The sequence below is a fragment of the Seriola lalandi genome, unplaced genomic scaffold (assembly GCF_002814215.2).
Source record: "Seriola lalandi dorsalis isolate HSWRI2012SDOR001 ecotype SW California unplaced genomic scaffold, Sedor1 jcf7180002054317, whole genome shotgun sequence".
In the NCBI taxonomy this organism is placed as follows: Eukaryota; Metazoa; Chordata; class Actinopteri; order Carangiformes; family Carangidae; genus Seriola; species Seriola lalandi.
In genome coordinates, this window is record NW_019524870.1 from 55,288 (window position 1) to 75,089 (window position 19,802).

At 40.8% G+C, this 19,802-nt stretch overlaps 1 protein-coding gene across 1 annotated transcript; it reads right to left on the reverse strand.

Moving 5' to 3' along the window:
* Positions 1–513: 513 nt before the first annotated feature.
* LOC111655420 (ATP-dependent RNA helicase DHX8) lies at positions 514–10,573 on the reverse strand. The gene is made up of 23 exons (XM_023406821.2): positions 10,401–10,573; positions 10,013–10,098; positions 9,831–9,903; positions 9,420–9,511; positions 8,854–8,960; positions 8,322–8,714; positions 7,945–8,089; positions 7,647–7,853; positions 7,440–7,527; positions 7,123–7,220; positions 6,694–6,841; positions 5,991–6,172; positions 5,362–5,556; positions 4,983–5,168; positions 4,678–4,888; positions 4,395–4,576; positions 3,942–4,082; positions 3,614–3,769; positions 2,821–2,958; positions 2,474–2,602; positions 1,701–1,897; positions 1,427–1,606; positions 514–1,313 (listed from the first exon to the last, which is right to left on the reverse strand). The coding sequence occupies exons 1-23, from the start codon at positions 10,507–10,509 to the stop codon at positions 1,094–1,096; spliced, it is 3,663 nt and encodes a 1,220-aa protein (XP_023262589.1). The 5' UTR covers positions 10,510–10,573; the 3' UTR covers positions 514–1,093.
* Between the last annotated feature and the right edge of the window lie 9,229 nt (positions 10,574–19,802).

Genomic DNA, 19,802 nt, shown 5'->3' on the forward strand with positions numbered 1-19,802 from the left:
TGGGGTTTTCAAAAACTGTAAGCCATGATCATCAAGATTATAACAAATAAAGCCTTGACATATCTCACTTTGCATGTACTGAATTCAACTTCACATGTTAGTTTCACATTTGAAGTTGAATTGCTGACTTGAATGAACTTTTGCACAATATTCTAATTTTTTGAGTTTCACCTGTATATAAAGTAAATAAAGTTTACTTTATATACTGTTGGGTATTCGACAAAATTGTCTCCACCTCGCACAGCTACATTAAAATTCTGCTTACACTCAGTTTTCTACACTACAACTTTTAGTTTTGACCATGCAGGTGCATTTTGATGAGAATACTTTAAATAAATATTTTAAATGCTGTTTTTGATTTGACTTCATCAAGTCCAGTACTTGGGTATTTACTTAAACAGACTCATGGTCAACTTCCTGATTCAGACATGTTTTTTGTTTTTTTTCACTTTTGTATGTAAAAAAAACAAACAAAAAAAACATTTCTTTAACACAATTTCACAACAAACAGACTTTGAAAAATTTAGTATTTAATGCAGACAAATTTTCACAGTTTCACTGGTAAGTATAGCAAAGAACAGTCTCAGATACACAGACAAGTGATTGAAAGTTGTCCCACTTTTAGTACAAAATCTATCAAACATAAAAGTTCCATCCTTATGGTCTGACCCCAAAGTATTAACTAGTGAGAGGAAGGCCCCAATATGATTCAATAGGTCCTGATTTCTGCATAACGTGCTATTAAAATGTGCAGTGCCAATACCAAGAAATAATCCAACTGTTTTGCAGCATCTTCTCACAGAAGATGAACTTTCAATTTTCCTTTTCCCTCTGGTTTAGAGCTATAAAAAGTACATATTTTTGCTTTTTCTAAAATAATGACACTAAAATTCCCACCGAAACCCAGGCAGACAGGTTCATTCAGGAACTACTGGGGGAATATGTACAAAGTGTACAAATTTAACAGATGGAGTGAATACTCTGCTTGAAGTTGAGCTGTGATGACTCACTTCAAATCAGCAGGATCTGATCACATGCCCAGTGCTGGAACAGGACGATGCACCGGTCTTTAGCATCTGTAACCTCAAACATGTCAACGGCGTCTGAAGGCGCGGGAGATTCTCCATGCGTTGGGCTCCTCGTAACGGTTGTACAGAGGTTCAAGACGTTGCTGTTTCTTCTGCTTGCTGAGGCGCGTGGGGTCAGACACTTTGAAGAAGGCTGGAGAAAACTCCACCAGCCAGCGAGGGTCGATAGTGGTCACCTCTCGCATATATTCCTTGGTAGTTAGCACCAACTCATGGTACACAACCCTGTGGAGATGAATGGCAGGAAGTTAGATGACCATTTTTAATGTCTCAATTGCTTATTATACAATTTATATCTTATCAAACTGATAAAAGTTTGAAATGAGGTGCTGTCGTACCACTCAGGCTGACGGTTGAACAGAGCACTGGAGGGGTGAATGTATACAACTTGCTGGTCTATAAGGGTCCTGTAGCCCTCTTGAGGATCCTTTTTGGCTGCATTCCTGAAGAAACCACTGCAAATGGCTTTCTGGACTCGCACTGTGGCTTTTCCACAAGATACCACATCTAGTTTATGTCTGAAGAGAAGAGGGAGCATGTTGGATATTCATGAGAAATCTACAAGATTTTAATGAAATTCCACATTCTCTTGATATCACGACTCCATCATACCTGTCCATGATACCCAACATCTGCTTGCGGATGTCCTGGGCTCTGCGCAGGGAGCGAGCCTGGATGAAGTTCTCGTAACACCAGGGGTTGGAGAACTTGTTGTTCTTCCAGGAATTGTAGACAGCCAGCAAGGTCAGGTGATCGCCCTCAGGTTGGTGGAACTTGGCCTTCTTCTGGTCAGCCAAGGCCTGCTTGTCCTGGAAAAAAAAAAAAAAAAAAAAAAAAAGAGTACAAGACGAGAATGAATGAACAAAAGTTTTAAATAATTAAAGTGCTGCATGATCTGATGTTTCCATTGGAAAAAATTGAGATGAAATGTTGTTGGACAAATTGTCTCCAAAGGACCAATAAACTCTTTAGTAGAACTAAAACAGCAATAAAAACACACTGAACAGTCTGCTCTGTGTCTGCCAGTGCGTAAAACCTGCAAAACTTTAGGCACAAAATTTCCAACTTAAGGATGATTCATTAAGACACAGTTCTGGTCTGAACTCTGTTTTCTTAAATGTGTGTTTGGGTTATAGTGAATTCATTTTCAGAGAAGTTGTTTATAGAAGCAAATTATTCAAAGTAATAAAAGTAATTTTGAGTGCGTACGTCCTTAGTAGAATAAAACAAATACAGGCTGAATTCTCTATAATGAATTTTATTTAATATAAACTTTACAGTTTGTACTTTCCACATCGACAAGGAGCAAATTTAAAGACAAAATAGAAAGCTGCCCACTCAGAATAAAACATTTTTATCCAGTCATTTGTTTGTATTGGGCATACCTTAGGCCTGTAGAAGACATTCTGCACAGACAGCATTGACACGATGGTGAGCATCTCCTCGCTGCAGCCCAGATGGACAGACATGATCAACATCTTACACAGCATGGGCTCCAGAGGGAACTCCGCCATCTACAGGACGGATTCACAGAAGATGAAAGATGAATATTTTTGGAGTGATACCAGAGGACAAGAGACAAGTGAAGACCAGAGAAGAGATCCACATAATGATGTACTCAGACTTATAATTAGTTTATTCAAACTATAAATTGCATAGATGTGACCTGATACAGATTCAACCGATTTATATTTGCTCCTAAGAGAAAGCACCTAGTATAAACACTCCTTACCCTTCTACCCAGCCGTGTGAGTAATCCTTCATCGTCTAGAGCGCCGAGAGTGTAGAGCTGCTCCATGGCTGTGATCAGAGTCTCCATGGGAGGAGCATCCATGAAGTCAAAGGACAGGAGGTCATTGATGCCCATGGCCTGGTGGAGTAAACAAATACATTAAGAAAAGAGATACCAATGTACTTTGTTAATGGTTTCAATTCAAACCAAAATGTCAAGGTTTAAATAAACTTTAATTTCTTTTTGTTATTTTTTTTTTTTTTACTATTCTATTCTTTTTTACTGCATGCAGTACTTCTTAAGGCCAAATAAAATCATCAGGACCGGCCATAATCTTTAAAACTATGATTACTTTGAAAAATAATGAGTTTGGGGAAAATTCAGTAAGATGCTTAAATTAAGTGTGACTACATGTTTCAGTTAATGTGACATTTAGTGATGCTATCTGAGTAATAAAGTGGCACTAAAGTAGAAACATAAAATTAGCATACATTTTGAACTCCTATTACAGTGGTGCCACTAAATGCCTGTATACACACACTGACCTGTGACTTCCTTTAAATGCACTTCATGTCTCATGTAGAATCCTGAACATCACAGGTTCAATTATGGGACAGAAGGAGATATTATGTGTCTTTAACAGTTCCCGCTTGAGTCGTCATAAAAGCTCCTCTGTGACCTCCGAATACATCATTTCTCCTTTCTTTTAATATCTAATCTACATTTATAGGAGACGATCAAGTTCAGTGCGGGATAATAAGCCCAGCACGTTGGCTGCAGAGTGAAACTCTACCTTCAGAGACAGCACAGTGCTGGCCAAGTTGGTTCTCTGGATCTCAGGCACATTGGTCGTCAGCATCTCATCTCTGTAGGCTCTCTCAGTGTAGAGCCTGTAACATTTCCCTGGGCCTGTTCTGCCGGCTCGACCTGCCCTCTGCTTGGCCTGGGCCTAATATTGGAAAGAGAAAACAAATTCTATTTAACCAGACATTTTCAAATACTTTTCAATAAGCCATTTAATTGCTTTCATTGTTTCAGACCAATATCAGGACAGATTTTAGTATAAACATCTGAAGAAAATAAATGTTTGCAATATTATGTACACATCTTGAAAATTGTACCTGTGAGATGGGAGTCACCACGAGTTGGTCAATACCAGTCTTAGAGTTGTAGACTTTCTGCTTGACAAAGCCTGGGTCTACCACATAGTAAATTCCATCGATCGTCAAAGATGTCTCTGCGATGTTTGTGGCAATGACCACCTACAGAGAATAAAGGGGGAAATAAAGATTATTCCACATTTAATCTAAAAGTTAAACCAATATACATAAAGTTAGATTTTTTTTTATACCAACATCACTGCCTATCAAACTCCGCCTGGGTTTACTCTTGTTACATTGTTTTAGAGCTGGCACTGAAGGTAAGTAGAGTGGCTTTTGTAAGAAGTAAGACCACAATGACATAACATCCAGAACTAGCATGCTTCAGATACAGACCATACATGAATTTACTTTGGTAGTTTTGATATAAGAACATAACAGACATATTTCCTATGTTTTATTAAATGTAGGCACCTTTCTGCTGCCTGGAGGTGCTGGATCAAAGATCCTGGTCTGCATCTCACTGGGCAGGGCAGAATAAACTGGCAGAATAATCAGCTCAGGAACATCAGGCCCCAGTGACTTCATTCGCTCATATAGGATCTCACAGGCCGTGTCGATCTCTTCCTGTCCAGTCAGAAACACCAGGATGTCACCTGGACAGAGATGAGGGAGAGAGAGAATGTTGATATGGACTGATGTAAGGGTGTAATGGTGAAAGGAACATCTGTGTGTTTTCAAGGTTTTAAAATCATACCCGGAGGTTCAGTCAGATGGATCTGCATGACAGTGATGAGACTGGCATCCAGGTAGTCTGTCTCAGGCTCTTTGGTGTAAAGAACCTCCACTGGATATGTTCTGCCTGGGATGGTGAAGATGGGCGCTTCGTAGAAATACTGAGAGAACTTCACAGCGTCCAGTGTAGCTGAAGTTACAATCAGCTTCATGTCGGTGCGTTTTTGTACAGTCTGAAAAACAAACACAATACTCAGCATCTCTTTAAATTCTCCCTCTCCACTGTGACAGAAAATGAATTCATGAGCCTGTGCTCATCTAGCTCACCTTCTTGAGCAGACCAAAGAGAACATCAGTGTGGATTGTCCTCTCATGAGCTTCATCCAACATGATGATGGCGTACTGACCCAATTCGGAGTCTATCAAACACTCTCTCAGCAGCATACCATCTGTCATGTATTTGATTACTGTCTCGGGGCTAGTGCAGTCCTCAAAACGGATGGTGTAACCCACCTGGAACAACAACAACAAAGAGATTAACCACAGATGCATTTTGGAATGGGTGCCTGAGGTCTCTGGAGATTCTTAAAACAGCATGTTGTTTTGATTCAACAACACATACAGAGAAAGAAAACAAAAATAAGTTGAGATTTAAAAACTACCATTATTAATAAATGACAAGATATAAGGCTGGTAGATCACTCACCTCTTGTCCTAGACAACAACCATACTCCTCAGAGACTCTCTTGGCCACCGACATGGCAGCCACACGACGGGGCTGCGTACAGCCAATCTTCCCCCGTGTGGTGTAGCCTGCCTCTGCCAGGTACTGAGTGATCTGTGTGGTCTTACCAGACCCTGTCTCTCCAATCACAATCAAGATCTGGTTGTCATGAACAGCCTGTGACAGATTAACAAGAAGACAGCAAAAGTTACAAACTGGCCTCACCACCTTTTGCCCTTTTATTTTTTTTCAAAAATAAAATTAACATGAGTAACAAAAAAAAAAACACACCAACAGAACAACAACACTGCAAACAATACCACCACCTGCTTCACAGCATCTGCATTGTTCTGTTGCCACATTGCTGCAGGACTTGTTTGATATCATACTCCATCAGCACCAGAGAACACAAATTCAAAACGTGAACTAAGGCTGAAATCTGGTCATTTACATTTGGCAGCTGTTTTCATTAGATGTGTAAATGTACTTAAGCATCAACATCTGCTTGTTAAAGGATAATCACATTTTCAGTGGAGCCAAATCAGAAGCACTTATAATGTCCCGTGTGAAGCATCTAAATAAATGTCTGAAAACGTCTCTCTTTGATGAACCTGAATGAGCTGCTCCTTCAGTTTGTAGATGGGCAGACTCTCCCTCTGCTCCAGGATGGAGAGCTGGGTCTTCTTTCCATAAGAGGCCTTGTTGCCCCCAAAGGCATGTTTCTTCCACTCTGGGATATCGTTGGGCATCATGCCAATGCCTCTCATGTTGGCTGCAATCTGTCTACCATCAGCTGTAAAAAGGGGATTAGAAAAGAGCTTAAGAATGAAGAGGAAACTTCACTTACTACATTTCACTAATAATGCCCACCCCTGGAAACAGTTTGACCACCTGGGGCCATGGAGGGCATACAGGAACACTGAACCATGGCAAAGCTACTCCATCCGGCCAGATCGAGGGCTGCAGGAAGCCAGATAAACATCTCCAGTACTGGCAAGCCTAAGGGGTACTGTCTCCTATCATGGAGGAAGTGTCATGCCCGACTCAGACTTGGCTGCAGTTTTTATGAAGGAGGCTTCATACATAGACTGCATTTTGAAATTAATTCTGATATCTAAAGCTCAAGTGCCAAAAGCAAAGATAAAACTCAAAATATATTAAATAAACTCTGGAGACAGAGATAAGATAATAAATATGCTCATTTCAAGCTAGCAGATGTTTTTAGGGCTATAAACTGATTTGATGAATCATACTTCAGCTTCAACATCTGTGACTTAGACATGACTTAATATGCACATCTAATGGATTTCTTACCGTCTGGCAGCGGGTCAACCCAGTGTTTATTCAGTCCCATGGGGATGGAGTCCATCTCTGCCTCACGTGCAGCTTGCTTCAGCTCTCGTCTTTCCTTAGCCAGAGCACTCTGCATCATGGCCGCCTGGGACAGAGAACCATCTGGATTCTATGGACAGTAGAGGAAAGACATAGGGGTCACTTTGCGACTGCATTTTAATAGGCTATAAATGTTTTTTATGTTGATGTATGTTGGTGCTGCGTCCAAGTCAACTGAACAAAAATGAACTGTTCTTTTCTAATATTCACTCTGCTGACCATTTCCATCTTCCCCAAGTTATACAGTAGACACGGATTAATCAGACAAAATTTGAAACGGAACTGATCAATTTGTTCGGCAGGAAAGAGCATATGATTATATATATATATATATGTTGAGGTATAATGTACCTTGACAATCTTGACAGGGCTCATGTCCATGCTTTGTTTGGTGTGTCCCCTCAGGAATGGAGGTTCCTCTTCAACCAGCTCAATTTCCAAGTCTTCATCTGAATTAGAATAAACACAGCCAATCACAAAGCAGCTCATTCATATTTCACATCATGTAAAAGAAAAATCAAATTAATCAAATATTTCAGATCAAATCAAAGTGCAGACAATGATGTGTTGCAACAATAAGAATATCAGTTTTGTGAGTTCTACTAAGGAAACACACATTTTCGGTTACTGAAGTGGTTGTGTGATGGGAGGATACAAAGATCTCTTACCCTCTTCATCGTCAACTTTAGGAAGGATCCCTGTCTCGTCGTCAAAATCAGGGAACTCTTCTTTGGACAGCACATTGGCAGCAATCATCTGTGAGGAGAAAATCAGGATTAATATAGTCATATGATAAAAATAAACTTTTCCTCAAAGCTTTAAGCAGCTTCTGATGCTTTGAACTGTGTGAAGGAATCCATACTGTATACGCCCACCTGTTTGATCTCCCACTTCTCTGGGTCAGAGATTTTAGTGAGCCTCTTGCGCTCCAGGGTGTCGTCCTGCTCCAGCTCAGGGGCGTGGCCAAGGTTCAAGTTGCTTGGTCTGTCGGGATTCCTCATGGAGATCTCCTCCCCTCCGTCTGGGCCCACGTTCCTTCTCCTATTGGGGTTCAGGTCTTCTCCTGTCTCCTGGTCCACATCCTGGCAGGGAAAGGAGGGAGAACTTAGAAATCGGACATATTCACAATGGGAAGAATATCAGACTAATATAAATTGCTGAATGTTGTCTTACCTTCATACTGAGGCTGGTCTTGGAGCCAGTGAATGAGAGCACCTTGACTTTAACTCTTTGGCCTTTGCTGACAACATCAGCCACGTTGGCCACACGGCCTTCTCTACGCAGCTCTGAGATGTGGACCAAACCCTCCCAACGTTTCCTACACAAGGAAAACAACACGGTTGACTTTACTACGAGATTAACAGACTGAAAAATACAGTTCCGGCCTAATAACTGAAGATCCATGTACACACCCTAAATCATAGAAGTGCATATGCAACCTGACCGCAGACCTTAACACTTGCATCCAGTGTAGTAACCAGTAGTCTAAGCTGCCACCCTGAAGTTAAGTTACAGTTCTGTTAATGGCCCTTTGGTCACTCAGTACTGACCTTAAACCCTCCAGCTGAACAAAGCATCCAAACTGCATGATGCTGGTGACTTTGCCATTATAGATGTCTCCGACGGAAGGCTCCTCTGGTGGAGGGCGGTCCACATGTTTGTCCTTCCAACGGTCAGAGTCTCTGTCTTGGTCTTTTCTGGGGCTCGGTGAACGCTCAGTCCAGCGAGATGATTTGTCTCTTCTTTTGCCGCGATCTCTGTCTTTATCTCTGTGTCGATCGCGGTCTCTGGAGCGAGACCTGGATCTGGAACGTGATCGAGAACGATGTCTTCTCTTCCTGTCTCTGTCCCTGTCCCGATCGCGATCCCTCTCCCTGTCTCTGTGTCTGTCTCTTTCTCTGCTTCTGCTGCGACTTCGGCTGTGGCGTCTGCTCTTCTCCGACCTGAAAGAATACGTGGGAAAAGTACAGTCACATTCAATAACAATACAATAATAATAACACTATGCCCTATATATAACATGTAAAACTTCTTTTTCAAGAAAGGAAGTAAAAATATGACCTGTGTCCTCAGTCATCTTACCTGCTCTTGCTGCTTTTTGTGTCTGTCCCACTGACACTGGGCATAAACATCTCCAGCTCTTTCATGGCATCAGCTGCGACTTTCACATCATCCTCATCTAGTAGCCTCTGAGGGAATTAGCCATACATTAGCAAAACAGTAGCTTTTAGCTTTCACTAGTTAACATCTTGGTTTGGTTTTATCATCATATTAATTTTTAAATATTCACATCATCGAATATACTGCCAACTCGGAGGCAAACACTGGATGTGGTAGAATAGTTGTCACATTTTTAACTTCAAGAACACAAACAGCAAGGTGCAGACTAGTGTGAGCTCCAGTGCAAGTCCATCAAAAGCGTAGCGTCAACAGTGCAACGGGGGTCCATCAGCAAATTATTGGTGTTCAAAGTCCACACATGAATATATAGCACCACAAATATGCCACAAAGGGAACACAATGTCTCTTTTTTAGATGAAACTCTGTGTTTTAGGTGTAAATAATAACACTCTCTCAACATTATTAGTAATGGTGACATTACAAGTTAGACAGATGCCACCTACAATTAATGTGTTTATGCTACATACCTTTGGTGCTGGATCATTGGCTCTACAAAGTGCAGGAAACATCTCCTTCAACCTATCCTTTTCTGTCTTCGGCTTGACCAAAGCCTCAGAGGCTGAAGATGAGATGGATATTCATTATTGGACTTTTGATGATGAAGCAACACCACATAGCATTACACAAACAAAGGACAGATAAGTAGCAATTATGTGGTAGAAGTAGAGACATTAAACAAGTTGATATTACACTGGTTCTTGGGAAGAGACATCTCTCAGTTTAAAAGATGTCTATGCATCCTAAAACCCTCACTTTCACCATTGTTGGCAATAAATATAGCTATAGCAGAGAAAGTGAACGGTTACTTCTGTGAGTTAAGGACTATTATTTGGAGGACAACCATTAAGTTCAATTACTTAATGGTAACAATAGCTTACCTTTACTTGTTGATGCCTTGGATGGTGGTCGCATTGTCTGAATGAGCCTGAGCAAATTACTGATGAGCGAATCCTACAATAATTACAGCAGATCAGAAGAAAAGCAAAGCGATTAGTTAACCTGTTGAGGTAGCTAACTATCATATCACGTCTGCTGATGTAGCTTATAATGTTGAACTTACTGTGAATTCGGCTCCATTTTGGAGCAGAAGACCTTTGAATCCGTCAAAGGTCGGTTGTTTTTCTGCGAGACTGATGACAAATTCAGCTGCGAACGAATGAAAGAGTAACTCAACAGTGGACTGCGGTTAAACGTTAGACTGCAGTTAGAAGTTAGAAGATAAGACGAAACAACAATACTGACAATGGTGAGGTGTTGTCACATGCAAACGAATGTGCTTAACGTTACAGAAATAAGCTTACAAAGAACTTAAACTACTGGGAAAACATGACACTTTACAATGATAACAAATAAAAATCTGTGGCTAGCCAGCTAATAACAGCTAGTTAGCAGCTAGTTAGCCGAGATTTCTCGTTAAGGGCGGCTGTTCTTAGACACAAAATACACACCTAAATCCTTGTCACTTATTCCCAGATGGTTGTCGAGTTCTGTGCAGACCTTTGACACCAAAGACAAATATTCAAGCTGCGATAGCTCGTCAACTCCACCATCTGCCATTCTCCACGAGTCTTGTTTTTGTTCAGAGAGCTAAACGACGGTAGACATATTGAATACGGGCAACTTCCGCTTCCGTCTTTAACGGAAACACGTGGCAACAGGGTTTCCTGTTTTGCCCCTGCTTGCCGCACGATGGTGCTACAATTCTTAAGGATACATTTACACCAGTCACCGCTGTTGATTTCGCCACATGTGAAGTGTTTACTGTGAAACTTCGATTTGTCACCTGGGTCTAGGTGGCAGACTATAAAAATCTGCGTGGTATGAAAGTGATCCATCAAACCAAAAGCATCTCTGAGGGAGGCACTCCACAGGCTTAGATAAATAGATAGAGCTTTACTGTCATTGTTCAGGACAACAAAATTACTGAACCCAGTGCACACGTAACAAAACTGGGCTTTTGCTCCAGTTATTTGACACTGGGGGTACATATAGTGCATATAAAAAGTGTGCAAAAGTACTGGGGGTATGTGTGGTGCGACTTGGCTCCCTCCAGTTATTGCTCACTGGGGGTGAGGAGACAGGAGTACAAGCTGGAAAAGAAATTGTTTTTCATCCGGAAAGTCCGAGCTGCAGAGAGCTTACGGATTGTTTACTGTGTGAGTGTTGATAGTTAGTCACAACAACTGCCCTAGCGTTAGTGCTGAAACCTCACTGGGTAATTAACAGAGGTCTTGACTGGTGAAAGAAACACAACGAACCAGACAACAGAAACACAAAAATCAATATATAAATTAGCCTACAGGAAATGACAAGCGCAGCTGCTAGGGAGAGAGGAGAGGGGAAATTAAATATATATCTGAATAAATGTATTCCTGTCTTTATAAATTACACTTTTTCTACCGTACTGCCTTGATGACACTGCTAATTTCATTGTACATTGCTCTGCTCTGTATGATGACAATAAACAGAAATCAATTGAAGTATTTTGCATTGTTTTTTCACTTGCATGCTTAGCTTTAATGCTGAAGTAAGTGTCCCACTCAACCATAAATATACACTTATGCAAAAGAGGATGACAGGTGAAGATTATGCCGCTATAACTTGTTTTAAGATCATTTCTACAATTTGCTTTCACTGATGAAAACCTATTTAAAGGGGAAAAATGATCACTTTAGCTGGACTTGACAAGCTGTTAACAGTCTAAAGAGAGATTTGCCAAAAGCTGTCCCACTGAAATCACTCTATCATTTTAAAACAAAGTGGAATGAATGTATTTTTCTTTGTATTAGACTCCTGATCCTTGTGGTATCAACGTTGTATGACCTTTGTAAATATTTAATACACATTTTGGCAGGTTAGGTAAAGACCTTACAGATAGAAATTATGTAATGGTTTATGTTTTATGTTCTCTAGGCCATAGTACAGATCCTGCTATCACCTTTGGGACGCATAGCAAGACCTACATTATGTCTACAGGAGTAGCTGCCTGAATAATTTATTATAGTGCAATGAAGAATTTATTAACAGTGATGGGTTTAAGATATTTTAGACATTTAAAAAAAAAAAGCATGTTGATCGTTCCATGTTTGACCCAAATGAAATTCACTAAGTGTGTGGACAGGTGGGCAACTTCACTAAATGCTCTTTTGGCTCAATGGGAGCAGATCCCTGCAGCCAGCTTCAAAAATCTGGAGGAAGATTTTGTAAGCTGGCTGTGCAGTGTTTATCATATTCTTCGGAGTACCAAGAAAAAAAGTGTTGAGTGAAAACAAGAATTGTTTAAAGACATAAGAACTGTGTTTTCAGCAATGACTCACTCTATGCAATCTTCAACACTTAGCTCAGGCTTCCACCGCGACTTTATCTATGTTTTTATCTTGGCCAGTACACAGAGTGTCACTACATGCAGTCATGATTCATGGTGCTATATGCACTAACAGGTTTTTGACTCATGGAGTCTTGAAAGTGTTTCACGGAGGGAGAAGTGTGGACCAGTAAATCAAGACTGTATATTGTATCAGTTTGTATGAGCTGTCAGGGTCAATGTAATGTATTGTATCAAGTGTATGGTGTTTATGTCGGGAGTGTGTGCTGGTATGCTGGACATGGGAGACATCCTCCCCCCCCCCCCGTCCTAGGATAACCCTCAACTCCTTGACTTATAGTTTTGTGGACCCTCTCACACATTCACATGGACACTGTCTCACATCTTTCCATATTTCCCTCTCCCGGTGTTTAGTTGCCCCCACCCCCACACCCCTCTTCCTATCTCAGACCCCCTACCTCTAATCTCCTTATCAAATTTAATCCTCATTATCCATCTATAAACATACTAATTATTTAACAGATTAGTTCATAATTCCTGATCAAGAAACCTTTCATAAGTTCTCGCACAATTGTCATGCCCATATAACCTCTGACATTTTGTAATTTCAGGAAGAAGATTATGTCTGCATGTGTGTTTCAGACGAGCACTGAACCTCTGTTATCTCTGGTAATTATTTTTGCTTCACTTCGCATTCAACACACTCTCACTTGTGCTTCCTTAAAAGCATACATTTTACATTTTTATGTCTTCCTGCAGTATGTTGACTTAGGCAGTAATGGATTCCCTCTTAGACGCTTCCATCCCAGGAGGTCACTTTCCTCAGAAGAACCACATGATCTTTTCCAAGTCGATGCATTTTTACATCCAAGTATTCCTCCCGCTTGTACTGTAAAAAAAAAAAAAATTACGATCTGGAATTTATTCAGCCGTTCGACTTTTGGGTACTGTCTTAGTAAAGGAAAATACATTTTTACTACATTTCATGAAGTAACTCAAGTGATCACAAACACCCCAAATTTATGCAAATCTGTTAGCCAAAAGTTCATAGCATGTTAATTCCATGGTCAAAAGTAAGGAGACACTTGAACATTTCATCCACATGTGATTGTTAAACATCTCACTCCAAAACCATGCACATGAATCTGCTGCTATAACAGCCTCTTATCTTCTGCAAAGACTGGCGTTTCGGATTTTTAATAATCAACACATTAAGACATTAATCAGGTCCAACACTGACGTCGGGAGTCAGTCAGTGTTCCAGTTCCTCCCAAAGGTTGTTCCCCAAGGATGAGGTTGAGGTGAGGGCGCTGTGCAGGCCAGACAAATTCTTCCAAACCAAACTGGGGAAAAAAAAATCCTTTATGGACCTGGCTTTGTCAAGGTGAATCTTTCCCAAACTGTTATAAAAACTTGAAGCACAATTTTGGCTAAATATGATTGTATTGTTTAAACATCTTGGGAAATAATTTTACTTCATTTCTTTCCTCACGTGTGAATTCAATGAAGCTAGACTGAGGGAATTATGTTAGCTTAGCATTAAGACTGGAAGCAGGTGGAAACAGCAAGTCTTGTTAACCCTCTAAATACAAAAATTATTCTAAATAAATACAACAACAATCACCTCAGAAGCTCACAATCTAACAAAATGTATGATGTTTGTTTAACCCTTACACAAAGTAAAATGTAGAAACAATAATTTATGATTTTATGGGAAGTTACGTCTGTTAGTGAACAACAGACAGGTGTGGTGACGTCCAGGGGTTTTTGTCGTCCCGTTAAGACACATGGATGGATAAACAGTTGTTTGTCAAGAAGTAGTTACACCACGTCTAACAAGGTAAACAACCTGTGGGCTTCAGAGCTGCTGGTTCATGTATATTTGAATGTTACAGAGAGCCAGGCTAGCTAGCTATTTCCTCCTGCTTTCTGTCTTTATGCTAAGGTATCGACCTCCAGGCCCTGACTCCATATGTAGTGCATAGTTATGAGAGTAACATCAATCTTTTCATCTAACTTTCAGAAAGAAAAGGAAGAAGAATCCCTGTCAAACTACTCCATTATGAATTCCCTTAATTAGAACTAAGGGGCCTGACCCAAACCATGAAACACAGCCCCACAGACCAAAAACTGTAGGCTCCATAAAACTTTAGACCATATAATTTAGATAGAGGTAACTTATGGGTAATCAGCACAGACAGAAACAAGATGTTGAAACAGCCAGCACCATACTGCTAGCTACTTAAGATTCATACAACATCTATTTATTTTCAGTCCTTGTGCATTTATGCACATTGCTACAGATCCAGCCAATATTTATAAAAAATATGCCTCAAATAATCCCTTTCTCCCTTTGACTCCCCTGTGTGGGGCGGGCTTCCAAGATTTTGTATATATTTACAATGACCAGGTTATATAGGGCCAGTTCTCTCACTCTGCCGTCCTCACCTGACCTGATTTGAGAGGAAGCAGGGAAATGCATGGGCAACAGGAAAGGGAGGGGGAGCTGTGCTCACACTTACATAAGAGGCCTCTAATGTATACAGAACACATGCTACATGCTACATGCTACGTGTACATAGCTGTCCTTGATGTCCTTTCAAGAGTTTATACATGATTTCTGTGATGAGCAGTAATGAAACAAAAAAGACAGTGACTATGAGGATTAGACAGACTGAGAAATAGAGACGAGAAGAGAAAAAAAGGAGAGAGCTTCTCTTGGAGCTGATCCTTGTAAGATTCTGTAGAAGGAGAGAGTGTGTGTACAAAAGAGTGAAAGCGACAGAGGGAGAGATGGAGGGGGAGGTATTACTAGGCCATCCTGTCTCCCTTGGGTCCCAATAGTTGGATTTGCATTCTTCTGCTCCACTGTCCTGGTACACAGTGTACAGAGCACACAAGTTCATGCTTGCATGAAGTTCTTTTAAGCCATTTTTGCAAGAAAAAGTCAAAGTAAAAGTACAAACAGAGATGAAATTGAAGACTTTTTGCTGCTGGGCGACGTGCACGGACCACGTACAGTACACCATGTGCTTTGTGTAGCTGAGGTTGTGTGCGTGCATGTAGCTATGCACATGAGGAAAGCCAGGAAAAGCGGGTTGGATGAAAAAGAGTCTCTGCAGCATATACTGCAATTGACAGCACAGCTGGCTGCAATGTTCTCCTGCTGCTGAGTGGAAAATTCCTGCTATGACGGAGCATGGAGCATGAAGTGTGTGTATGTGAGAGAGAGTGAGAGAGAGAGCGAGTGAGGAGGGTGTGTGTGTGTGTGTGTGTGTGTGTGTGTGTGTGCATGACACACATGAGAGAGGGAGAGAGAGGGAAGGAGGAGGGTGATCCGAGGGGGCTGGGCTATCGTCCAAATAGCTAGCGAGGGATTGGTTGGCGGAAAAGCTGCCTTTGTGAGATCACAGCCCCCACAACAGCTTCCACCCACACGACGGACTTCATGTGAAAAGATCCACCCTGCCTCCACCAAATTTTTACAAAAAAATGTGTTCTGAAAGAAGTGCAGCCTTCAAGTCACTCACATCACTTACTACACAGTAATAGACCCAATTACACACTTTTCCAGACAAGTCAGATTTGACCTTCCACTGGCAGACTACAGCTACTATTCCTCATATACAGCAGAGTACCATGAATTATAGTTTATTCCTTTATACACATGTAGCTTCGTCCGGTAAAAGTGAAGCATGCACAATGAGAAGTCTCACTGATTTTCAGGTCATATAATACTGACCTTGTTAAGTAGGGCGACACAAAAGATGTGACAGGAATGGTAACACACAACTGTCATCCTGAAAGCTAAGAAGTGGAGTGCAACAGCTGTTAGTTACTATCTTTAAAGTCATTATTTTTATATTAACAATGGTTCAACAAACTAACTGCAAAAATTCTTTGCCTTACAGTTTTAATGAAGGCACACCATGTGATGTAGTATTTTACACTCAGCTTGCTCTATGTGCATATGCACACAGCCTGTATTCAGAAACTGAACCTTAAAACAAGCCGTCAGGACTTCTGTAACTTTGTGATGTCACAACAAAGCAGTCACCGCCCTCAGCCACGCCCAAAGCCCCTCCCACCTGGACACTCAGAGAAACCGACCTTGCAGAAATTGTTTTTTCTGAGTGTTTACCTAAAATCTGCTTTATTTTTATTCAATCAATCAGAAAACATTCAGCCAATCAGAAGAGAGGCTCACAGCCTCCTCTCTTCTGATTTGCTCACTGATCTGTTGTTACTAGAGCTCCAGAGAGAAGCCTGAGAGTGGAGATGTAAAACTACATTGAGATGGTTTTTGGTACCACAAATATATCTATTATATACATTTCTTATGAATCAACACAGGAAAATTGTAAAATATGTGACCTTTAAAAGTTCTGAGTGGCTGATTTGCTGATAATGAATTAATTTTGGCCTTTATCATTTAATCACCAGATGGTCATACACTGTCAGACTGGACATGTCACCTTCAAGTGACCATTTATAACCTGACCCTTCATTGTAGACCTTTACTTCATATAATCATTTTATCATTGTTTTCTTCTGTCACAGCTCAAACTACACCCACCAGCAACTGACAATTATTTTACATGTTTTTTTTAATGCTTCTGGAAGGACATATTTCTCCATATTTGTACTGTCTGAGTTAAAGGTGTCACAGGGGAGCTGATGACAGGCTTTCTACAATTTGCTGAGCTGCTAACCCTAATCCAAATTGCCACAACTTGCAGCAAAAGCATGGATCATAAACCCGTGACATGAGGATTTACAAGGTAGGTGTAATAATGTTGATTTTTTTCCCCCCAACATTTCAGTAAAACAGGACAGACTGGAGCTCACTGAGGGGGCGATAACACATCATCAGCAGAGATCCAGTGAATTAAACAGCTTTTTTTTTTTTTTTTGACTAAGCATGCAGGCCTTCCCATCTGTGACGCTGAAATCATTCTGGGGTGAAGAGTTAGCAGTCACAGCCTTGTGACCGGCTGTCTCTAGCTGGGAAACCTCACAGCGCTGTGAGAGACATCTGATTTGATCTGTCAATAAGTCAGACAGGATGTGCTGCGACATGTGCTGATGAACTGAGCAGTGCTGTCAGCGCCCGTCTTTCCACTCCGACAATGATTTGACCAGACAAACCTTGTTTACTCCTCATTTAGCCATTATCTCAGCCCCACTGACTTATCATGCTTCTTTTGCATGCAAGTGTGAAAGAACACTGTTCTTCAATTATGCAAATATATTTTCACCAAAGGGAGGTGCTTGCATACCACTGGCAAACATAGCTGTCCTCAATCTGAGTAGGATTAAATGCTCATCTTGGATTATGGTACCCGGGGGGACATTTACATTTTCATCTATTATTACTGAAACCTGTGTCAAGACTGCAGAGCATGTTTGAGTGAGGTTTTAAAGTGCTAATGTACTTTTAATGTTTCATATTGGTATGAATCAATTCATTGATTTTTAAACATTGCTATGATGCATGCGTCAAGAATCAGGATTGTATATAAAAGGTTGCATATTGTCTAGAGGTAGAAGACCATGTGTTGTTTGATTATAAAGCAGGTCTATGTTCTATATTAATACTGTGAAAGTATAAAAGCCTCAGTCCACAGAGAAACGCACACAGCCTGTATTCAGAAACTGAGCCTTAAAACCAGCTGTCAGGACTTCTGGAACTTTGTCATGTCACAACAAAACACTCACCGCTCTCAGCCTCGTCTCAGGCCCCGCCCACCTGGACCCATTTTTTTTTTTCTGAGCGTTTACCTGAAATATTTGATCACTCAAAAAACATCAGCCAATCAGAAGAGAGACTCACAGCCTCCTCTCTTCTGATTGGCTCACCGACCTATTGTTGCTAGAGCTCCAGAGAAAAGCCTGAGAGAGGAGATGTAAAACTACGTTGAGATGGTTTTTGGTTCTGAAAACCACAAATATATTTTCTTATGGATCAACACTTCAAATAAAACACAGGAAAAATTTTAAATATGGAGCTTTAAAGAGATATCTAGCTATAACCCTTGATTTCACCAATCTAGATCACAATAAAGTGAATAGATCCTTCAGCAAAAGTTCTACATTTTCTTTCCCAAACATGTACAACATCATATGACAAAGAGACAATGAGGTCATAACAACAAAAGGGTTTTCTTGGTTTATTAGTCCATTACTGAAAACCTTCCAGCAAATGATGAAGCTGGCCGGAGAACCGAGAACCAATAATAGACCAAAGAGCCAGTGAGATGTAGATTTAGTCACATATTTATTACATAAATATATAGTAAAATAGACCAGCGACAATTACCATAAAAATATCTTCCTTTAAAACCCTGACCATAAACAAAGATTTGAAAATCACACATTGACATTTACAAACACGCTGATTGTCTGGACCTGTTGTAAGCAGCCCACCACAAAAACCTGACATCACACCACCCACTGGACTCATGTTGGGAGGAGGAGGAGGAGGGAAAAAAAGGGGGTACTGGGTGCTCAGGAACAGGAGGGGATTGGGTAATCGCAGGGAGGACAGGTCCAGGTGAGGAGGGGTTTGGTGTGATGAAGGTGTGGGTGGTGTGAGAGGAGATCACAGTAGATATTCGGAGGTTTCCTGCGTATGTGTGTGTTCGTTTGAAAGACGAGAGAGTGTGTGTTTAGTTAACCCAGAGCGTTGCCTAAAGCTCGACTGTATCTCCTTGCATGTTTGTTCGCCCCTGTGCTTCATGGGAGTGAATCCTGAATATTGTTCCTTTGCTTGGCGTGCCTGTGACAGTGATGTCATCTGAGAGTTAAATAAAGAGAGACACAGAGAGGTAAAGAATGAAACCCGGGTCATAAAATCAGATTTTCAGATTTCAGATACTTCTTACGGTCTGGTTCATCCTGCACCAGATGTTAAGAGGCTGAGGTTTGTAGCATCAGGGCAACTTACATAGTATCATAGTCAAAGAAAGATAAATGCGAATAACAGTTTCTGCTACTCTCTGTATTACCCTGATGGCTATGTGGCAACTCTGGATAGAGACTGAAGAAGATCTCTACTCTTTGTACAGTGAATGGCCATGTGTTTCCCAACATACTGTGCACGCTTCCCATTGTTTTGCAGCAGACTGTAGCTTAGGGTGTACCTGCAACCTCTGTCACACTTTGTAAGAACAATGTGTTATTTTACATTAGAAAACCATGTGGAATTTATTCCTTTGGCTTCTTATTCTCTCTAGAAATCCTTTGTGACAGCCCAGCTGTGATCCAGGACCATGATACCTACAAAGCTGGACATTTCCGACACCCGCCAGCTCATTATTCATTATGGGAAACATTATGCAAAATACAAACTCTCTGGATGGTAGGCAATCCTCTTAGTGAAACAATGTGCAAAGTAACAAAACTGATCAAGAAAAGCCTTTAAATTTAATACCATAGATGTATCATAAGAACTGGTATTCTACCTTCAGGATTTGCTGATGCATTTATTAATGTTTCTACTGCTGGCCCTGCCTGCACATTCCCC